Genomic DNA, 23,760 nt, shown 5'->3' on the forward strand with positions numbered 1-23,760 from the left:
TCCATTGCTCACTCTCTTACCAACAGCTCCCAGTTCTAACCCCGCACCTGACGGCTCGTCCCGTCCACCGCCACATCCGGCGCTCTCCTAAATGTACTTCCGGTCACGTGATAACGACCGGCATCTTGCGCCACGTGACTTTAAGCCATTAGGTAGCACTTCGAGTCGCAACCAGCGACGGTTTGCGACCTGTCGGTGAGGGGGGGAGGGATTTAAATTCCTGTTTACAACAATTCCTCCTTATCCATCCCCCCTCCCCGTGAGTTTGATTGCATTTTGCGTCATGACCCTTTCCAGCGCCGTGCGACGTCACCCTCTCTACCTGTCCCCCGTTAAGTGACTGCGTCATCGGGCGCTCGAGCATCATATCCGCGGCCTCCGATTGGCCGGGCTGTAGTCACGTGGCGCCGAGCCGGGGCCGGTCTGCGGCCTCCGATTGGTCAGACGCGGATCACGTGCCCCCGGCTCGCGGCGCACTACGGGACGAAGGTTTGGAAGATGGCGGTTGGTGGAGACGGAGTGAAGATCGCTATCGAGGCGGAGCTGCTGCTCCTGCACCCGGAGCTCCTGTCCGGCCCTTTCATCCTCCAACTGCTGCAGCAGGTCAGCGCCCGGAAACAGGGCAGTTATTGTCCGGGGCTTTAGTTGCCGAGGAGTGAAGCCGCGCGGGTTGGTGCTAGTGAGGTTGGCAGCGCTCTGGGAGGCCGCCCTGCGTGAGGAGCGCAATATAAATGCAAGTTGTTGGTGAGTCCTGGAGCTTGTGGCTCTACAGACGACTCTGCGGCTGGCAGTAAGACTTGCTTTTGATATAGCGCCTTATCATGTCGTCCGAATGTCTCAAAGCGCTTCCCAGGATTCACTGTAGAGTGAATTGACTGTATATTTCGTGGGTGAAAAGTGGCAGCCAATTGAGCACAGCAGTGTCCCACAAACAGTCGTGGATTGAAGTGACCAAATTTTTTTTTTTGTGAAGGAATTATTACCCCTGGAAAAGTGATCTCCCAATTGACTAACAACCGGGTTCCTACTTACTGCTCGGTAAACAGGCGTGTGGAGTAAGGAAACTTGCCCAACACTTCTCACTGCTGGAAATTGGACCCAGGTCTCTCGCTTGAGAGGCGAGTGCTCTAACCATTGAGTTACAGGACTCCATAATAATGATATAAATAATAATAATCCTTGATTTGATGTAGTGCCTTATCATGTCTTGGGAGAATCTTCAAACTGCGTCACAGAATATATTGTAAAGCAAATTGACTGTATATTTTGTGGGTGACACATAGGCAGGCCGATGTCTCTTGTTCTCTCAAGACTATCCTCCACCACCACCTCTTCTCTCATTTCAACCTTCATGGTTCTGTCTTTGAGTGATTCAAATCCTACCTCTTACACTGTCTCCATTTCATCTCCACAAACGGCTTCTCCTCAAACCCCTGCACCAACTCATGTGGTCCTGGATGAAAGCTAACTTTTTACAGTTGAACGTCAACAAGACTGAGGCCCTCCTGATTGGTTCGTGTCAGCGCCTCCACACCTCAGGCACCAACAGTATCAACATCCAAAGATGCACACTCCACCTCACTGAGCCGGTCCGGAACCTTGACGTCTTGTTCAAACCTCAACTACCCTTCTACCTCACATCCAAGCCATGACTTATGGAGTCCTGTAGCTCAGTGGTTAGAGCACTCGCTTTGCAAGCGAGACACCTGGGTTCAATTCCAGGCAGGTCAGGGCGAAACCTTGGGCAAGTTTCCTTACTCCACACACCTAATAATAATCCCTCCAAGACAAAACAATAATAAATTGGTTATTTTCAATCCATGACTGTTTGTGGGACACTACTGTGCACAATTGGCTGCCGCGTTTCACCCATAAAAAAATAGGATCAATTCACTTTACAGTCTTCTGTGAAGCACTTTGAGACATCGAGAAGACGTGAAAAGCGCTATATCAAATGCAAGGATTATTATTATTGTTATTATGACCTGCTCTGCCTTCCCCCACATCTGCAACATCACCCGCTCTGCCACTGTCTCACACTGCAGGCCACCAAAATCCTCATACATGCATTCATGACATCCAGGCTCAACTACGTGAACTCCATACTTATCGGCCTCCCCAACTTCTCTCTCCATAGGCTGCAGAACATCTATAACTCTGAAGCCAGTGTCCTCTCCCGCACCAGGCTCCACGACCTTATCACCCCCATCTTTGCCTGACCCCACTGGCTTCCCGTCACACAAAAGATACAGCTCAAGATCCTAGTCGTCACCTTCAAAGCCCTCCATGGCCTTGCTCCCCCCTACCTCTCTGGACCTCCTAAACCCCTACCAACGTACCCGCTCCATGTGCTCAGTGGGCTCCAGCTGGCTCCACATTCCCCGCCTCGCACGCCCACCATTGGTGAGTGGGCATTCAGCCACTCTGTCCCCACCCTCTGGAACTCTGCCCCGCAGTCCCTCCGCCTCGCCCCCCTCCCTTGCCTCCATCAAGACCTGTCTCAAGACCCTCCTCTTCAATTGTACCTTTGGTCTCCCTCCTTTCAACCCTCCCCAATCCTGAGACCCAGCTTGGGTCCGAAACACTGATTGTCCAGCGCCTAGGGACGTCCCCGACGTGAGAGGCGCTGAACAAATGTAAAAAAATTTTGTTGAGGCTTCACGCATGCTTTACCTCATCCTCAAAATGACTTGTGTTTATTGCTCCCTACATTGTAAAGGACTGCTTCAAATTTTTTGATAGATACAGTGTCCACCCAGCAAGAAAATGGATCTAAAGATGTTGACCAAAATGTTGACCAAAGACATAAGTGGGAGTGATATTTTGGGGGCAGAAATTTTGAAGCCAGGTGTAGGGAGAGCAGAGGTGAAGAAGGCAGGGACAAAGTGGCGGAGTGAGGGGCAAGCATTAATCCAGAGTTGGCAAATCAAAGGGAACAGATTGGAAAGTAGGTCTGTGGAAGATTGCATTAGTTGGGTGAGGCAGCTGACTTTTCAGATTGAGTTTTATGATCTTTATCCTGGCTATCAGGTTCGTCTGTGGTCTTGCTCTATTCTTCTTGTGCATTCTTCTCCAGCTCTACATTCAAGCACATAAGGTCAATTCTTCAGATCAATTGCTTGTTCTATTGCTATCAGTGGCCAGTTTGCGCTCTAGAAATCTCTTACCAAAATCATTGATTTGCTATTTATTGAATTAAAAATTCTCTGTAAAGTATATCTTTAACTATGAATAATAATAATTCTTGTAATGTATACTTCACAGTAATTACTGTGAAAAGCTTTGAAATATTCCCATAAGTAATATAGGAACATTTCTAAGTTCTTCACAGTAATTTCTGCATGGGTTATCCCTTTCTTTGTATGTATAAAGGGGCATCAAGGCTTGCCCCTTAATGTATAATTTTCAAGTTCCTGCTAGAACCTATTCTACCTTATCTGCAAATTTTCAGTCTATCCTTTGCTCTTCACTATGGTTAACTTCTTGTTAACTTCTATTGGAAGTCAAGTATCTAGCTATCCCACCCTTATCATTTGAAAATCTCTGACTAACTACAATTTTCTTCCTTTTGGAAAGGCGCTAAATATATCTTAGATTGTACTTTCAATCGCTTCTAAATTCTTCACTCTTAGTTTTTATGTTTTTATTATTCAGCATTGGGAGATGTGTAAATATGATAATCATTACATTTCATATAGCGCATTTCATATTGGGAGGATATATCTCAAAGTGCTTCACATGTTATACTGTGAATGGAACAGACTGTATTTTGTGGGTGGACAATTTTTAGGGGATTCCTTTAAATAATGAGCTCAAGGTCCATTTTTCGGATGAGCAACTTTCCTCTGATAATAAGTTTATCTGCTCCTTTCTGCCTATTACCCAAAACCTTTATGGAAGCACGGAACTATTCCCTATGCACAATCCTGACACTTTCCAAAATAGTAACTCCGAGGACCATTTGGCATTTCTGCACCAAATTGACATCTAATTGCTTTCTTTAGTCAAACATGTTATTAATTAAAACCAGTACAATTCTTGAAATCTACTTTTCTATACTTAGAAAATTCCAGAAAGGCTTTTAACATTTCATTTGATAGAAACCCCTCCCAGATGCCTATGATATTAAAACCCTAGTTGATTATATTTATAATAATAATAATCCTTGCATTTGATAGAGCTTTTCACGTCTTCTAAACGTCTCAAAGCGCTTCACAGAATAGACTGTAAAGTGAATTGACTGTATACTTGTGGGCGAAACGCGGCAGCCAATTGCGCACAGCAGTGTCCCACAAACAGTCGTGGATTGAAAATGACCAGTTTATTATTGTTTTTTTTTGGAGGGATTAGGCGTGTGGCGTAAGGAAACTTGCCCAAGGTTTCTCCCTGCCTGTCTGCCTGGAATTGAACCCAGGTGTCTTGCTTGCAAGGCGAGTGCTCTTACCACTGAGCTACAGGACTCCACACAGGACTCCACATTTATATTCAATTTGTCTATTAATTTGACAGTTTTTTAAAACTTTTTTCTGCAATTTTGAAAATAATTCATTTGGATTTTTTGATCTGGAAAATTTAAATTAGTGTTTGAATATTGAATGATATAATACATTTTCTATCTAGTATTTGTTTTTATAGATTAAATTCACTCAATCCTCCCCACCCCTCCAAATAATTATACATTCTGAAACTTAATAAATGTAAAATACATAGGATTTGATGGCTTCCAACTTCGCTAAATTTAAAACTGGAGAGGCTGTCTTTTTTATATAACCTTCTCATAATTATCCTCCACGAGGAGAGGTAAGTGGGTGTATTCCAGGTGGAATATTGAGAACAAGCCATTCGGGAAATTGCAATTTCACTGCCCTCGATATTTGAACTCATGACAGCTATAAACTATTCAATAGAGGAATGTTTATTTTCCAGATCTGCATTTTAAAGCTGCTGCAATAATTGAAAATTACAGCAACTATCCCCATCCAATTGCAGAGCTGTGAACTAGTGCCACAAGATCCTGTATTGCAATAAGTAGATATACCTTCAATCTATATAAAGTGGAAAATGTCTTCAGTGCAGAACACTAAGAAAGTGAAGTTTGGTACCAATGCTAATCTTTAAAATCCCATATTGATGATTCAGTTGTGGCCTGTCACTTTTTTATAAGTTAATTTTCCTTTCAATCCTACCCAGCAACAGGTTCAATGTTGTTCTTATTTTGATTCTTTTGTGTTTCTGCAGAGGAACATAGCAATTGAGAGCCTGAAGGATGCTGAGAAAGATCGGATTGTTGAAGTCTACATTCAACATGTTATTCCACTACCCCAAAGGGAACTGCCCAAGAATAGATGGGGAAGAATGATGAGTGAAAAAAGAGGACAGCAAACTGGCTCTACCACACAGAGTAAAAGGCATGTATTATGAGGACAAATTTTAACAGTTCATTAATGAATTTTAACGACTCTATTGCTATGTGTTTGCTTCAAGTTGATAGATCTTGCTAATCCATTGTGGATAAGATTTGTCATGTTTAATATATGTTTTCTGTATTTGGGGAGGTGATTTCTGTGCTTAAAATAATCATTAATAAGATGTTTGGTGCCATTACTCAGAGTTAGCATTCTTAGTACTTGCGTAAGCATTGTTTACTTGCATTGATTAATGCCCATTCTGTTATTTGCTTGGTGAATAATGTGATAATTAGTGTTTCATTTCTGCAATCAATGGAAACATTCAATTGAATTACTGTAGTGCTTTTCTAACACATAGTCAGCTATCAAGTACACAACCTGTCAAGTACAAGCTTGGAAAAATTCCAGATTTTCCTTCCATCAGTTTACTAGTAAGCTCCAGTCCATATCTAGCAGGTCTCTGAAACTTACAGAATACACAAAGGAAAGTGAACTTGCATGGAATCACTGATAATATCCACGGATAATTAATTTTTTTTCAATGATCTACCAATTCAGTGAAAGTTTATCACAGTTTTGGTAACAACATTTGATCTTCAATTGTATAACTTTTGTTAAAACATCTTTGAAGAGGTACATTACTGAATAATCATATTCTAAGCCCTTTGAGACATCTCAAGGATGTCAAATGCAAGGATTCTTGTTATCTTTGTGCAGTATTAAATTCTTGCGGTTCACTATTTACTGTGTTTATAAAAAAACGCTGAGTTTTCCTCAGAAAAATTTAAGATAATTTGTTTTGTTGTCATCTAACTATCATATGCAGTACTGTTATACTTTTATTGCTATAACACATTTGTACATTGGAAGGAAGTCAGCAGCATTTACATCTATCCAATGTCATAACATTTTTTTATTCACGTTTATACTTTTTTTAAAATAGATATCCATTGTACTCTGCGACTGGGTTATTATTATTGGAAGCGTATACAGATAACAATCTCAGTACAATATTTACTAAATATGATCTGAAGGTTGGTATCTGTATACGTTTCCATTGTTCTCATGGAGTAGACGGAATAATACTGACTTTAAAAATTTGACCGTTTTCCTACAGCATTCATCTCATAGTTTGTTGTATCAATTCTTTTGCAGATCATTGATGGACGGTTCAAGGAAAAGACCTCTAATTGTGTTTGATGGCAGTTCAACAAGTACAAATATAAAACTCAAAAAGAATGAAAATGGAATGGGTGATCAAATGAAAGGGATCATGAACACCAGTACAAAAGATAAACTCGCTCAATCACCCCGAGACACACAAATTCTGACTGATAATAATGCAGTCAAAAGCCCATCCAGTGCAACACCCAATAACGGCACCACTACCATGAAATATGAAGACAACATGCCTTTGAAAACCTCACCATTGCTTTCCTCAGCATCCCCTGGAGGAACCAATGTCATAAAACTAAAGCGAGCAATTGGAAAAGATGGCGAGGGAGATCCACCAGTAAGTTATAAAATTTACCGTTTTTAATGAGACTAAAATGACACATACAGTATTGCAGCCATATGGTTTTACACATGTATAATTGAGATATAACTGTTGTAATATATCATATGGATGGAACAGAATTTAATGCCTAGGTTAAAGATTGAATTTACTAATTGCAAATCTTACTTCGTAAATAGTAATGCTGTAATGATTCAAAGTTAGTGCATTTGGTCAAATAAACATGATTGTTATTGTATACAGTTTTTGTTTGTTTATTTGAGTGATTATATTTATTGCTAAGCTAAGGAAAGGGATATGGAAACTAGTGTTAATACTATATTTACCTTCAAGTATAAAATTACAACTACAGCCTCCTTACCCAATTCGTTATTAACTTATTTGTTAAATGTTGTAGAAGAAGAGCTAAACATTGTTAAATTGCCTTTGATTTTGTATCCTTTAGAATAGAAGATTTGTAAGGCTGAAAGAAAATCGTGGGCTGTAATTTTGGGAAAACTGCAACTTTTAACACACACCGCGTTGTTTTAAAGTTGAGGCAACATTTAATGACCACAGTGAGTACATGCTTCCATTGCACCATCCAAATGTCCATTAATCCAATCAGTCCTGGATGGATTGATGGGCAGGTGGATGGTCCATTGGGAGTATGTACTCACTCGGTATTTGAACTTGAACTGACCCCACCAAAACCACAACTTACAAATTGTGGCCGCAACTTTTGGACCAAAAAAATACATGACTTTCTTACAGCTTTAAAGTTTTAGCGTTGTCAGGTTCCCTGGTCTGCTTTAGACAAACGTTCATTGGCATCATAAATGACCATGTAGAAGAAAGGTTTTAAAATTGGGAAAGTTCACCACTGTTTGTAACTATTGTTGTACAATGCAAATTACAATACAAATTTACATTTATGTAGGTCCATTCACTTCATGGAGGACATTCCAAGGTTTGCAGCCAACCTGGAGAAGGGGATTGTATAACATTATAATCATTAATTCCTTTTCTGTGCTGGATTTGCTGATCTCAAATCCTGAGAATAGTAGGGACACAACAATTGGCCATGATGAATTTGGATGCAGCATATTTTAATCAGTTGCATTTAAAATTTCCCTTCTGCCATAAAACTATCAATTGTTAATATATAGAGACATTGTAACATGCTTCATTATAAAACGGATTTGCTTATACCACAATTGTTTTCTAGGCCTGAGTATTTTCTTACCAAAAAATCCAAAATTCTAATGGTGCCTTGGTAAGTTTAATTCATCTCCCTTTCCTTCTCTTTTGTGCTGGATTATGTATTTCTGGATTCTTATAGTCCTCTGATACCTTATTTAATTAGCCATTCTTTATATGGGAGCCGAAAGATTGAGTCTCAAAAAATTACTCTGGGTATTGATCATGTCCTTCAGACACAATCCATGTATACTTTTAATCAGAGGCCATGGGTTATTGATACAAAGTGATACATGGCTGATTTTTTTTATTCCTTGATCTGAATTCATCACGAACTGTTGTGTCCCTATTATTCTGCTGATTTGAGATCAGCAAATCCAGCAAGAACAGGAATTAAATCTGCCACCTCAGTAGCACTTCATAGAATCGTACGGCACAAAAAGAGGCCATTCGGCCCATCGAGTTTGTGCCGTTTCTTTGAATAGAGCAATTAATGTCAATCCCACTCCCCAGCCCTTTCCCCATAACCCTGCAAACCAGTCCTACTTAAATACCCGTCCACCGCGTTTTTAAAAGTTGTTATCGAATTGAATCATTAGGCATATTTCGTGAACAGGAGAGCTTCAACAATTTACTTTAATACCATTCAGAAATGTGTAAGTTTATTTTAGAATCAAAGTGCAAATTGTTTTAAAACTTGGTTCATTTGGAATTATTGTTTCAAACAGCAGCTGAATTTCAGCATTGCAAAATCTATGTCAAATTATGTCACACTTTGGCATTGTCTGATTATATAACAGTATTACAAACTCTTTTAAAAGAAAGTAATTGATAACCATGTATCTTTTGCAAAAATCACTATTCTATTCTGGCACTTATAATGGGGTGCTATGAATTTGTTCCACAAATTTGTTATTCATTGTATTGAATACATTGTATTCAAAAATTGTCAGTCTGGCCTACTTGTTGACACTCTCACCTCTTGAGTCAGGAGGCTGTGGGTTCAAGCACCATGTGGGAATTTTGTGATCACAATGTGGTCTGACATTCCTTGTGATGAAACTTTAAATTGAGGTCTCATCTGCCTATTCAAGTCGGCATTAAAGATCCCGTGGCACAATTCAAAAAGAGAATAGAGTTTCTTCCAGTATTGAGGCCAACAATCTCTAGATATAATTGGTCATTCACTTCATGGCTGTTTGTCTGACATTCCTTGCGCAAATTGGCTACCGCATTCACCTACAAAATACACAATCACTGCACTTAACAATAAAATAACGTGATGCACTTTGAAATTTATTTCTGGCACGAAAGTTGCTATATCGAATTTAAGGACAAAGCTGTGCCAGAAGTCCAAATACATTTCATTTACATCATTAAAGTTTATTTTCTTTAAGGTTAATTTAAAATTTATATGATCCAGCAAGAAGACGGAAATTACCATGTTACCATCTGAACCAGTGCACAACCTTGGTATCCACTTCGATCCTTGTCTCTACTTCATCACATTCGGTCCCTGATCAAAACCCCTATTCTTCACCTCTGCTGCATTGCATATCTCTATCTCACAGCAAATGCCACTCGCACATTTGTCATCTCCCACCTGATTTTTTTAAATGCATTCTTCATCAGTCTCTATACTTACACCACCCGTAAACGTCAGCTATTCCGAATTCCTGTTTGCGTGTCCAGCCCTCAGTGCTTGCCTGGCTCCCAATGAATTGGCTTCTATGATATAAATAGCACCCTATTTACCCTAGCACCTCCCTAATTCTGTGATTTCCTACCATGTTCAAAACCACTCCAGACAATAGGAAATTTCCATATGTGGGTAGCATAGATCTAGCCACTCATTTCACTCAACGAGCACAGGCTTGCATGTTCCCTGCCCTAGTTCAACCTTTCTGACCCCACTCTCTGGAACTCGATTCCAGAGTCCATCCCACTCACTCTCTCCTTCAAGCTCTGTCTCAAGACCTGCCTTTTTCACTGCACTTTCGATTATCTTTTAGTAACTTACATTTATATAGTGCCCTTCACATGGGGCAGCGTCTCGGAGCGCTTAACAGTGCAGAGCCTGATGCCGAGGAGAAAGGAGGTGACCATAAGCGTGATCAAAGAGAAAGGTCTTCAGTCATGATCTAAAAGAGGGGAAGGAGGGGACAAGGCAGATGGATTTGGGGAGAGTTCCAAATCTTTGGGGCATAATGCCTGAAACCGCGGCCACCGATGGTGGAGCAGAGGGGACAAACTGGAGGCCAGAGCCAGCTGAGCGGAGGCAGCGACAGTAGAATGGAGAAATCTGATTAGAAAGGTAGTTCTTTCCCCTCCCAACCACCCTCAGGTCCCCAGCCAGTATTGTTGAACACTTTGGGACATCCTTCTGAAGTGAAAGATGCTATATAAATGCATGTGTGGAACTGTTGTCATGTTTGGATTCTCTTAAGCATGGGTTTCTGTGCATGACAGTCACCCAGTTGACCCAAATTTATTTTTGACAAATCTAAGTAAGGAATGAAATATGAAATGGCAGAGAGCCAAATGTTTCTAGGACAGTAACCTAGCTCATCTATGTTTTAGTGCCTGAACATCTATGAATAGATGGTTGTTAGCTGTCCTACATATTGTTTCAGGTGGAAAATGTGTGGAGTTTTTCTTCTAGTTATCCGGACTTCATCCTCAATATTCGCCCAAAGCTCAAATTGGCTATTGTGCCACTGAGGTGTTCCATGCGTAAGATGTTGCTGGAAAAAATTACCTAATATATTTTCCTACATAACTTCCACTTGTAATTAATTTCATCCTGTAAGAGCACTTCAATATGTTTCTTTTGGAGAAAAAGGCACTGTATAAATGTAACTTATTGTCGAAAAGTGAAGACTGTACAGTGGATTAGGCAAAACAATAAGTAGATAAGATGAGAATCGTGCCATTATAATTTCGTACATCCGGTGAACAAAATCATTATTTTGATATGGGCGTTCATTTTATTTTTGTATAAGACAAATACCGGGACAGATAGTCTAGAAGGTTTAGTCCTGTCTTTGGGTGTTCAGAAACATTTGTAGACATTAAGATAACAAAGTTTATTTTGTTAATAATAACAATCCTTGCATTTGCGCTTTAACATGTCTTCAAGACATCTCAAAGCGCTTCACAGTATATGCTGTAAAACTGCGAAACGCAGCAGGCAATTGCACACAACAGTGTCCCACAAACAGTCGTGGATTGAGTGACCAAATTTTTTTTTTTTTTAACGGCCGGGTTCCTATTTATTGCTGGGTAAACAGAGGGGTGTGGAGTAAGGAAACTTGCCCAACGTTTTGTCCTGTCCAGGAATCGAACCCAGGTCCTCTCGCTTGCAAGATGAGTACTCCACATTGTTCAGGGTGGAGTTCAAGACACAGAAAATTCATCCATCCATAGAAATCATTGTTTAATCGAGTATTGGTCAGCATGTTGATCAGATTTATGACCAAGATGAGATATAAATGGTCTGAATGGCCTTAGTCATCTGAACGGACCTTGTGTGAAAAGGCTTCGTACGATCTGAGCCTGACCATCATAGACTCCTCTGACATTGGGCAAAGCTTCCAAGAAGGTAACCTGCTAAGGAAAGAATTTCAATGCATAAGAGACAGACTCATCAGTTGGAAAAAATAACTGGGGAAAGTCAAGGGAATGAGGTCAGAAACAACTCTTGGTATTGATGCCAATTAAGGAAAAAAATAATAGTTAGAAATCAAGTGTAAATCAATCAGCATCTGATAGCAAAAGTTAGATTAACATAATGCTCCATTATAAAAACTACAACATATTGGATAGAGGAGGTCTTTTACAGCATAAACCAAGAATTGTCCAAATAGTTTGAAGCCATTTTCTTCAAACTGCATCAACCACCATTGGTTGCTGGGAACATGCACTCTTCTCTAGCGGAGTCTTTCCAAAGTGGAGTTCAACTCAACAGGAAATTCATCCATCCATAGAAATCATTGTTTAATCAAGTATTGATCAAAATCTTGTTATTTCATTGGCACTGAACTATGTTATCACAGATGCTGTATAAAATATACTTATTAAGTTATCTGTTTTGTTTTAATCAAGAGAGGGATTGGTGAAGAGATCGGATTCCATAACATTCAGTGAGCTAGAGAAGGGGAGTGAGTATAGGAGTAATAAGTAGGTTGTGACTCGTGGAGTTTAAACACTGGACGGACTGGTTAGGCCAAATCGCCTTTTTCTGCACTGTACATTCTTTGTAAACAACATACACACACAGAGGTGAGATGAAAGCCAAGAAAAAAAGGAAAGTGAAGGAGCAGAGAGAAAAGGTGATTTGGAACATCTGGATATTCATAAGATCAATGAATGAGGTAAGCGGACCTTATCTGAATATAAACAAAACACAAAATACCGCAGAACAGAAGTTGCCGGGAAACCCCTGGAACAGACTAAGAAAGCCAACATTACACTGAGTGAATCTGCACCAAAAGAAAGACAAGATAACAAAATAGCATTTATCTTGTCCTTTTCCCTTCTTCTGAAAGGAAACTGAGAAAAGATCATGTTGTTTGCGTTAAAATTTTCTGGGGCAGCTTAGAAAACCAAGATAGGAATACAATAATAATATTTCATTTAATTATAGTACCTTTCACGTCGGGAGGATATCCCAATGTGCTTCATGGAATACTGGTGTTTAGTGACTATATTCTGTAATCACGGAATATGGCAACAAATTTATGAACAGCAATGAACCACAAACAACCATGAATAACCAATTTTATTTGGGTGGTTATGAGCCAGGACACTGGGAGAATCTCCCTCCTCTTTTTGAATCGTGTCATTCTTAATGTCCACCTGAACAGGCAGATGGGATTGCTACTTAACATCTCATCTGAAGGAAGATCAAAGTGAAAATGAGAGTGGGAGATCAGGGTGATATTGCAAAGTAGTTTCCCAGTATCTGCTTTGACTCTTAATGTAGAAGAGACTTCACTGTGAGAAGAGAACACAATTTAAATAATCCACCATGAAAGAAAGAATGGGGATGCAGACAGCAGGAATAAAGGGTTAAGGGTTGCACTTCTTGCAGTTGCAGAAGGTATCTAGGGAGGATCAGTTGATTTTTGTTATTATGGAAGAGCGAACATTGATGTCAGACCTTCACAAAATTGTGAAAGCATCCAGATTACAGAAATGGCAGATGGTGATCTGATGGTTTGAAGCTAGTGGGAGGTGAGGACATGAGGCTCTATTTTGTGAGTTTGAGGGACAGTAAGTGGTTGTATGAGAAACATAATGAATATGATCAAGGGCCTTGATCACATATGAAAGAAGCTCATATGTGTTCTAGTGCAGAAAATGCAGTTATCAGAGCAGATGTGATGGAAGTAGAGACATTGCGATAAAGGGAAGCATGATATTTCAAATGTGTAACTTTCAGTTGAAATTCCATCTTATTAAAATGTCAGCACAATTGGGACTCGTTGGGCCGATAGGCCAGTTTCTGTCATGTACCATCTATTTTAAATCGTAATTTAATCTGAATCTTAAATGAAAAATGTCTTGATACTAAACTATCACTATCCCGTACACAAATATACACAATGATGTCTACAAGTTTCATTGAATGTTTTAATGCAAATAATTGTTTTATTTTTGCCTGCAGGAGGAGCCAACATCTCCAGGGCCAAAGAAAAAGATTCAACATATTACCTGGCCATGAACTCTCACAGTCTTGTATTCCAGCAAGGGGGTTTCATTCACGCATATTTGTATTTGCGACTCCTGATAACTTAGCACTGAGCCCTTTTTCCCAGAGTGACGAGTTATCAGGAGTTTATCTTTTGATATAGTTTGTTGAAAATAAGAATTGGAAGAACCATCTGAGATGTGAGGCACTCGATAAACCAGAGTAAATACATGCAGTCTATTCTAGTTATGTAATCTACCTGGTGGGGTAACATCTTTCACAGAACAGAATTTTACTGGAGCACAATTGACATATTTTGTTATGGCAATGGGCTTTGAAAATTGGTTTGTGTGTTGAGTAAAAGCAATTCAGATGTATGTAGCCATTTAACTATTTTAGTATATCTGGTCCTTACCTGGAACTAATTTTAGAAATTATGAGCTCATAATGCCACATCATCACAGAAGGAAGCACAGCTCTCTAGAGTGTTTAACCAGCCTGACGTTGATGCTGTTATTCATCAACGTTGTTTACGTTGATGCTGTTATTCTGTCATGTGAACCATTCACTTTCTCCGACCTACACCAACATATGATAGGCGATTGTTTATTATGAAAAACCAACTGTACTGGATATCACCTTTGTTCCTAATGTTTGGGATTACTAATGGAAACATGTGCATGACAATGTGAATAAAACCAGCAGGGTTATAAATTCAGAAAATCAAATGGGCCCTTAAACCCCATATTCATATCGAGAGTGAATCTGTGACTAGTTTGTTCTCTCATATTAGTTTGACAACTGAATAACTATAATGCATACAAAGGAAATTTAGAAATAGCACCTATGGAGTGAGCAGGTCTGACTAAGACCTGAACAACAGTTACAAGTGCACTGTCATGAATTACCCTTCTGATAAATATGGTATTGAGAAGGCGCCTGTCTTTTTTTTAAATGTGCTGGTTGTGGTGAAGGATTCTAGAGTTGGAAAATGGAAGTTTTCCCATTTTCATCAGTGTCAGCTTCTAACACTTCTAGGTCATGTATAGCACAGCTCAATGCAGGGAAGGAGATCCCTTTCCTCTGCCCCTCCAGAGTGCCTTAATCTCAACCCGAAATGTGTAGCACTGCATCATCAATGTAACATTTTCATCTTTGCTACCCCAGATACCCAATCTCATTTTCAAGTTGTGTTAACCACTGGGTCTAATTTGCACATTGTGTAAACCATGGGTGAATGCAAGCGCTCATAAAGGAGTACAAGTGCTATTCATTATGTGGTTAACCAACTAAAAGGAATCGAGAATCAATTTTAACCTTTCATTTGTTGTTGATTACATAATTAAGGGCACCTGCCAGTCATTGTATAACGGTTTGCACATGGTTAACACAACCTACATTTTACATCACTGGGCCAAATTAGAGACAGTTTTGTGCTGTATACAATACACACTCTTGCTATAAATGGACTAAAACGGCCTAAGATGATTTTTGATATGTTTATTTCATTCAGCAGAGAGGAGCCCTACATTTCAGTAGTTGGCCTGGAATTTAGCCCAGGTTCCAGAAGTGAAGCTACAGAGCTCTATTCTTTTCTTTAAATGTTCACAAGTTCTACATGATGCAGGTGAGTAGATGTGAATGAAAGGTTGAAAAGATTAGCAGACAAACAAGATCAGTGGAGAGAAGACATGGTGAACTGGTTTTATATTGAGATGCAGTAGGCAACGCAGTTATAAAATCATAGATATCCTCACTATTGCATAGAAAGGATATGACCTTGGGAGGGTGATGTTTGTGTTGGTACGCAATAATTTTTAGACCTATGGAAAAGGTTACAAAAAAAGGCTATTTAAGCAAATTGTTTAATTGGGTTTATAAAACAACCAAATATGTTTCTGGGGAATTGCAACAATTTACAAGTGGGTTCATTATCCAACTTGGTTCCATTAGTAAATGAGCCTGCTGCATTTTAAGTGTCTGTCAGTATGGTGTGACCATTCTACTAATAAAAGCCTTGTATTTTCACTTAACTTGATTTATGAGACTCTGTTTGCATCTGTGAATGGTCACTAATATTGATGTCCTGGAACTGAGGCAGACTCCCTTAGGTGTTTTTTTTACAGGTTTATTTTGCATAACGGAATTAATTCAACTGTAAGATCAACATTGGCAAGGAAATGTGTTGTAACACAAAAAAGTGAGAATGGGAGAAGATAGTTAAAATCGTTTAAGAATTTTTTTTGAAAACCTTGAATAAGTTGTGTGTAGTGATTGTTTTTTTTGATGATATTTGCATAGTTACACATACTATTTTCCTCATTGCACTAGGACTACTTTTGAATAATTTCCATAATATTTCATCAAATAACTTATGCTGGATTAATGTACATTTTCACCCTTTGCTCTGGTAAACTATGTATTTACATTTCAAATATCATTTTGCACGGTTATATCATTTTTGACTCTGAAATACTACCTTGAGTGAAAGGCACTATATAAATGCAAGTTGTTGTTGTTGACTTCTCTACATTTTAAAGAAAAACTGCATGAGGGTGTTATTATTGGGATGTGGGGGGGGGGAAGAATTAATGTACATTGTCCCAAACGCAGCCAAAACCTTCGTCCACGATATTTAAAAATCTTTTTCAATCCAAATGAACATTGATGCATTTTCAATTAAAAGCATACAGTCACATTCAGCATTACAGTTAGTACCAAACTTTATGCAACAAAATTATTGGACCATGGATTTTTAAGCTAAAATGTTTGTCAAAAAATGAGTCCCAATTTACCAAATGAATATCTGATATTTCTAGATTTATTTTAGTTACTGTCACACTAATTTGTGAATTAATTATTTTGTTAGGGTTTAGCAAGTGACAGCAGAACATTGTTTATATCTAATGGTGCTTTTTGTATGAGTGGTAATAAAAATAATCATGGTTATTTAAAATAAATGATTTTGAAACTAAATTTTTTGTCTGGTTTCTCCTTTTGTATACATAGATAAATCTCATTCAATAAATGTAGTTTTTTTGTGTTCGACATGTGGAATTTGATTTTAGTGATTCATTCTAAATACGTGCCCAATGGAAAAATAGGCTTTTCCAAATGATATCATAGAATCATATAATCATACAGCACAGAAGGAGGCCATCTTATCTGTACTGGTTCTTTGAAAAGAGCTATCCAATTCAATCCCACTCTCCCGGAGAGAGAGCAAAAGGGTCTAATGCAAATGTAAATTATTAAATCTTCATGGCTGGCACTTAAACTAGGGTGGGGAGGAGTATTGCTCAGACTAGGGTGCTCCGTCCATACTGGATTTTATTAGAATATTGTTTTGGGTACTCATTTGTGCAAAATAATGAAATAAATCCAAATAAATTTACCATCCTGGTAAATCTCCTTTGCATCCTTGCCAATGTCTTGATTTCCTTCCTGAAGTGTGGTGCCCAGAGCTGAACACAGTGCTCTAGCTGAGGCCTAACCAGTGTTTTGTAAAGGTTCATCACAACTTCCTGACTTTTGTATTCTATATCCCTATTTATAAAGCTTAGTATCCTGTATGTTTTTTTAAACACCTTTATCTACCTGTCCTGCCACTGTCAAAGATTTACTTAAATGAACCCCCCTATTCGATCATCCCCTTTAAGCTTATATAGCCTCTCCTCATTCTTCCTCTCAAAATGCATCACTTTGCATTTCTCCACATTAAACTTCATCTGCCACATGTCTGCCCATTTTACCAGTCTGTCTATGTCCCCTTGCAGTCTGCTACTATCCTCCTTACTGTTTACTACTTTTCCTATCTTAGTATCATCTGCAAACTTGGAAATTGTACTCCCTATACCCAAGTCTGTGTCATGGGAGTCCTGTAGCTCAGTGCTTAGAGCACTCGCTTTGCAAGCGAGAGACTTGAGTTCAATTACAGGCAGAGGGCGAAACCTTGGGCAAGTTTCCTTACTCCACACAGAGCCTAATAATAATCCCTCCAAAACCAAAAACAATAATAAATTGGTCATTTTCAATCTACGACTGTTTGTGGGACATTGCTGTGCTCAATTGACTGCCGCGTTCGCCCACAAATATACAGTCAATTCACTTCACAGTATATTCTGTGAAGTGCTTTGGGACGTCCTTCTGACGTGAAAAGCGCTATATCAAATGCAAGGATTATTTTTATTATTATTTATATAGATCAAAAACAGTAGTGGTCCCAATACCGACCCTTGGGGGTCACCACTACACACTTCCCTCCAGTCAAAAAAACAACCATTCACCACCACTCTCTGCTTTTTGTCTTCCAGCCAGTACTGTATCCATGCTGGTAATGTCCCTTTAATACCGTGGGCTTCTATTTTGCTTACAAGTCTTTTATATGGCACTTTATTAAACGCCTTTTGAAAATCCATATAAACTACATCAACTGCACTACCTTCATCCACCCTCTCTATCAACAACAACAACAAGATTCCATTTATTGAGCGCCTTTCACGTCGGGAGGACGTCCCAAGGCGCTGTACAGTGGGGTCAGGACCCGAGCAGGGGGGAAATGGTCAGGGTGAGGGGAGGGAAGGGAGGGAGCGAGGAGGGGGTAGAGAGTCGAGAGGGGAGCTGAAGGCACGGTCAAAGAGAAAGGTCTTGAGACCGGCCTTGAAGGAGGAAAGGGAGGAGGCGGCGAAGGCACTGGGGGATAGAGTTCCAGAGCCTCGGGGCTGAGAGGCTGAAGGCCCGGCCACCGATGGTAGGGCAGTTGGGGCGGGGATGTGGAGCAGACCGGAGCCAGAGGAACGGAGGGTACGCGCAGGTAGGTAGGGGGATAGTAGGTCGGAGAGGTAGGGGGGAGTAAGGCCGTGAATGGCCTTGTAGGTGAGGGTGAGGATCTTGAATTCGAACATACATTGCATGGTTTTAACTCCTGCTAGAATGAACGCAAATTGCATTCAGGTATTCTTCATGTGAATCTAATTAAAGCTGGAAAATATATGCGTTTGGGAATCCCGATGTGAAAGGCTCTATACAAATACAATTTTGTTGTTTGTAGAAGCTGAGCCCAATGAATATTATATTCATGTACTGACCAAGTGTATACTAACCAAGATATTACTTCTAGTATTTCCTAATAGAGCACTGAGACGCTACCCTGCGTGGAGGACGCTATATAAGTGTAAATTGTGTTGTAATATCTACAAAAAACAAGACTTGATACTGAAATGATTCTTGCTCCGTCAGCTACTGTCTGAATTTGAACTTGGTTGCATTGTGCTGCTTGCCCCAATCTGCAATGAATATGCAGCGTTATGGGATAAAGGACTCCAGTAGCCACAAGGACAAATTACCTCTTTTCCAATAACAAATGAGTTGATGCACTTTACAATGTTAATTGTTTAGAAATGGACCAGTTACATTGCTGGCAATTAGTGTCATCTTCTGTGCTATACTACTTGAGAACTTTCCAATCAATGAGCTGTCAATAGTTAGAAATTGGAAGATGGTTGCTTCTTGTCGGATTCCTTTACGTGAAGACACTAATAATAATTCTTGCATTTTTACGGGCAAAACATGGCAGCCAATTGTGCACAGCAGTCATGGGATTGAAGTGACCAATTTATAATTTTTTTTTCTTGAGGGATTATTATCAAGTACGTGGAGTAAGGAAACTTGTCCAAGGTTTCACCCTGCTGGGAGTTAAATCCAGGTCTCTTGCTTGCGAGGCAAGTGCTCTAACCACTGAGCAACAGAACTTCAAAGAATCAAATCTTCAAGATGTCTCAAAGCGCTTCACTATAAAGTGAATTGACTATATCTTGTGGGCAAATGCAGAAGCCAATTGCGCACAGCAGTGTCCCACAAACAGTCGTGGATTGAGTGACCAATTTTTTTTGAAGGAATTATTACCCCCGGAAAATTCAGAGCAATCTCATTCCAGTTTTTAATGGGTGTAAGTCCATGGCACAAAACATTCCATGATAGTTGGCACTATTTAGCTTGATTTAACAGTTGGTCATGTTCTCACTTTTGAGTCAGAAGGTTGTGGGTTTGAGCCCCATACTGGGATTCAGAATTCATGTATTCCATGCTGACACTCCAATCCAGTGCTGGAGAAGCAAAACAAAATGTGATCCCTCAATCTACGACTCTTTGCACGACACTGCTGTATGCAATTGGCTGTCGTATTTCACCCACAAAATACACTCAATTCACTTTACAATATATTTTGTGAAGCACTTTGAGACGCGTCAGCGACATGATAAGGTGGTATATCAAATGCAAGGATTATTATTGTTATTATTACTGCAGGTTTTGTCCTTCAGACTAAACATTAAACTGAGATCCTGTCCGCCTGTTAAGGTGGATGTTAAAGATCCCAAGGCATTCTTCGAAAAGAAAAGGGAGTTTCTCCCGGTTTCATGAACAACAATCCCCCAAATAAAATTGGAAATTTGCTACATGGCTGTTTATGGGACAAGGCAGTGCGTAAATTGGCTGTCACCTGTGCTCATGACATACACAGTCTCTACACTTCACAGTGAAATCCTGTAAGGTGCTTTGACATGTCCTCCCGATTGAAACGTGCTATATCAAATTTAAGGATTAATTATTATTCAGAGCCCATTGATAATTATAAAAAGATAGCAATGTGTGATAATTGATAATTGCTGCAATGGGGAATATGCAGTGGAAGTCGGCTGTCTAGTTGCAATAAACTCCAAATTAACTATAATAACTATAATTTGTATCTATATAACGCATTTCATGTTGGAAGGCTCGCTTGAAGTGTTTCACACATTTGACTTGGAGCCCCTGCTTGGGGGAGCTGAGAGGCAGGGTAGAGGGTGAAGGTGCCGAAAAGCACAGTCGAAAAGATGGGTCTTAAAACTCCACATTGTGCATGATCTGGAAGTTCCTGATGCCCTGAAATACTATGGACAAAACTACATTCTAGCACTGATATCGTTTAGTTTCCCTGATCCTGCACCAACTTGGGTGCACAATCACCTGTGTAAAGTGATTTGACACATTGTCCCTACCTGAAAGGTTCAATATAAATGTAAATTGTTGATATTGCACCTTTCGTGGTGATATTGTTAGTTTGGTAAACAGTTTGCAAAAGGGAAATCTGAGCCTATTTTATATGCTGAATGTATATAAGCATATTACTGCTAAGTACCTCTTGTTTGCTGTATTTTGTCCTGCTGAGCAGCCGAGCTCTCTTATACCTCACATGATCACGATGATACAAACAAATGCAGAGTTATGTAAGGCATTGGGTGAAAGTGTTTAGTATCATTCCACGTCCTGTTAACTGTACCTCTCACAGTCTATTACTGAGGTACTAATTGCATGTCATTTCAAAGTTAGTTATTTTGGGGGTAGGGGTACTGATCTCCCTATCAAAATATCCTATGATAAATTATTGCAAATCTGTTAACCCAATAGACTGGCAGTACTCAGTTTTCACCACTAGATGCCATGTATGTCCAAATTCCAATGGGCTGCAGCGAAGATGGCTCACTGAAACATTTAACATCTATTGCCATGTTTTGATTGAGATTTTCTCATCTGATTCTCCCATATCAAAATTTTAGGGAGTTTCTCCTGGGGTCCTAGCCATCAAACCTTCAATAAAATTGTTCGCTCGCTCTATTGCTGTTTGTGGCACAAATTGGCTGCTCCACTTGCCTACAAAATACACAGTGGCACGCCACTTAACAGCATATCTTGTGAAACGCTTTGAAACCTCTCGATGTGACAAGGCGCTGTAACAAATGCAAGGATTGAGATTCAGATCCCTCAAGTTGGCGTGGCGTCCTTCAGTTTAACAGAAAGAAATACTATTCGTACCTCTTAATTAAGAAGCCATTAGGAAATACCATAAAATGATTGTCTCGCAATCTGCCATGAAGGTAATGATCAATTTTATCTGTGGGATTGTTGGTAAGTACACTTGGGAGAAACTCACTTCTTTTCGAATAGTGCGGTGATATATTTAACTTGAACAGGCAGATGGGATCTCAGTTTAACATCTCATCCAAAGGACAACTCCTCCAACAAAGCAGTCCTTCCTCAGCACTGCATTGGAATGTTAGGCTAAACTATATGAGTTCTAAGTTTCAATGTGAAACCACAACCTTTTGACTCGGAGGCAAGAGTACTACCAACTGAGACAGGCTGACACCAGGAGAGACTCTATGAGTCAATACCCCACTCCTATGCTGTAAATGTTATTATTTTATAACCTGCTGTGGATTTCCACTATTTTTTGCTTCAAAAATCCTGGTTAGATTCCTAACATTTTTGAGATAATTAGTTTCTCAGTTTGCTCTCTTGCTACTAGACAAAAACTAAGATTATTGCCAAAATTAGAGATAATTTACTTATCAGTCAGCCAATGTCTCCGTGCATTTATGGATTCTTATTACCATTACCTTAGAATTATGTTAATTTCACAAATATCTTCAGGACACTTACTGAAGTGTAAAAGGCAATTTGTAGTCAGACCCTGAATACACACTAAGTAACAGCCATCCTGCAGATGGTTTTCGATACCACAAAATTTTAATGTTTTTTCTTCATTTAACTGTGAATTGACAGTGCTAAAGTATAAAAAAGAATATTGTTCTAGGACATTAACAGTGAATTGTTTTGATGTTCAGCCGGGTATACATATAATTGTTTGCTACAAGCGAAATAGCATCACTATGCTTAAGAAGGGTATCCAAACCAAACTATAGTTCAACTACCTTGTTAAATATGGATTGGATCCAAAAAATCGGACCCATTATTCTAACTTGCTGTGTTATGAAATAGCTGACAGTCAGTGCTTCCATGATGTCAGACCGCCTCTGATATCGCTAAACTGTGCTGCAGGTGGCCAGTAGCAACAGCAGTTGTTGGAATGGGGGTGACACAGAGAGGGTTTCTGTGCTTGTGCTCAGGAAGTTGTCCAGTTAATACCAGAAGTGTACCATGCATCTGGTATACTAAAGGTCCTGGGTTGATGGCAGAGTAGATGGGGAGAAATTATTTTGATTGCTAAGTGAGTCATAAAATCATAGAATCGTAGAATGATGAAGGAGGACAGGTGGTGGAGGAGGATGGCGCGATCGACTGTGTCGAACGTGGAGGAGAGGTCCAGGAGGACAAGGAGGCAGAGGGAGCCCTGGTCACAGATAGAGAGGATATTGTTTGTGACTTTCACGAGCACTGTCTCTGTACTGTGGGCAGGGCGGAAACTGGCCTGGAGGGGTTTGAGTAGGGTGTGGAGGGAGAGGTGTGCGCGAAGTTGGTTGGCAACAATGCATTCCAGACTGAAGCTATTCCATATCTGTGCAAACTGAAGCTATTCGTAAATTATAATAAAGAGATGGATTAGCATCTCCTCTATGGGGTTTAAAAAAAACCTTCTGTGTATTCTCCTGTGTTTCTGGCTTGTTAGTGACTCACTCTTTTCTTTTTCTAACATTTACTAGTTTGTTTTGCTTGAGTCATGTAATTGCTGGGATGACTTGAGGATCATTGTCCTGATCTATAAATCAGATTTACAGATTAACAGTTGTCCTTTCGTATTGGTAGAATCTCCACAAACCATATTCTCCTGCCAATACCCTTCGTCTCCCAATTCTAGTTTATTGCTTGTTTTTAATATAATCCTTGCAATTGAGCTAAACCTTTCACAGTGGGGGCGAAGTCTTAAAGTACGTCACAGAATTTACAGCCAACTATGGTGACTGTGTATTTTTGTGTGAATGTTGCAGCCAATTTGCACATAGCAATGACCCACAATGAGCCATTAAGTGAATGAACATTTTATTATCTGGAGAATTGTTGGCCAGGACATTGGGAGAAATTCTTTGTACATAGTGCCATGGGTTCTTTAATATCTGCCTGAACAGGCAGATGGGAACTCTTTTTATATATCTCATCCAAAGGATGGCACTTCTGACAATGTAGTGCGC

At 39.7% G+C, this 23,760-nt stretch overlaps 2 protein-coding genes across 5 annotated transcripts in view; one reads left to right on the forward strand and one right to left on the reverse strand.

Moving 5' to 3' along the window:
- The window catches only part of tgfbrap1 (transforming growth factor, beta receptor associated protein 1), a 31,278-nt gene extending 31,089 nt beyond the window's left edge, over nt 1-189 (reverse strand). Inside the window, exon 1 of the mRNA XM_007885094.2 lies at nt 21-189. The gene's annotated coding sequence lies outside the window, so the exon portion shown is untranslated. The remainder of the gene's footprint in view (nt 1-20) is intronic.
- A 251-nt stretch (nt 190-440) lies between these two features.
- Nucleotides 441-15,828, forward strand: cunh2orf49 (chromosome unknown C2orf49 homolog). Of its 4 annotated transcripts, none has more exons than XM_007885101.2 (4): nt 441-603; nt 5,239-5,408; nt 6,564-6,921; nt 13,772-15,828. In XM_007885101.2, exons 1-4 carry the CDS (start codon nt 499-501, stop codon nt 13,826-13,828), a joined length of 690 nt encoding a protein of 229 aa, XP_007883292.1. In that variant the 5' UTR covers nt 441-498; the 3' UTR covers nt 13,829-15,828.
- The last annotated feature ends 7,932 nt before the right edge of the window (nt 15,829-23,760 follow it).

The sequence above is a fragment of the Callorhinchus milii genome, unplaced genomic scaffold, assembly GCF_018977255.1.
Source record: "Callorhinchus milii isolate IMCB2004 unplaced genomic scaffold, IMCB_Cmil_1.0 Scaffold4, whole genome shotgun sequence".
NCBI lineage: Eukaryota > Metazoa > Chordata > Chondrichthyes > Chimaeriformes > Callorhinchidae > Callorhinchus > Callorhinchus milii.

Bases quoted from the DNA above. Each gene is read 5' to 3' on its own strand.
- cunh2orf49 (XM_007885096.2), top strand. From the start codon at position 499: ATGGCGGTTGGTGGAGACGGAGTGAAGATCGCTATCGAGGCGGAGCTG. The intron at 604-5,238 runs GTCAGCGCCCGG...GTGTTTCTGCAG, and splicing joins TCCTCCAACTGCTGCAGCAG to AGGAACATAGCAATTGAGAG. The intron at 5,409-6,563 runs GCATGTATTATG...ATTCTTTTGCAG, and splicing joins TCTACCACACAGAGTAAAAG to ATCATTGATGGACGGTTCAA.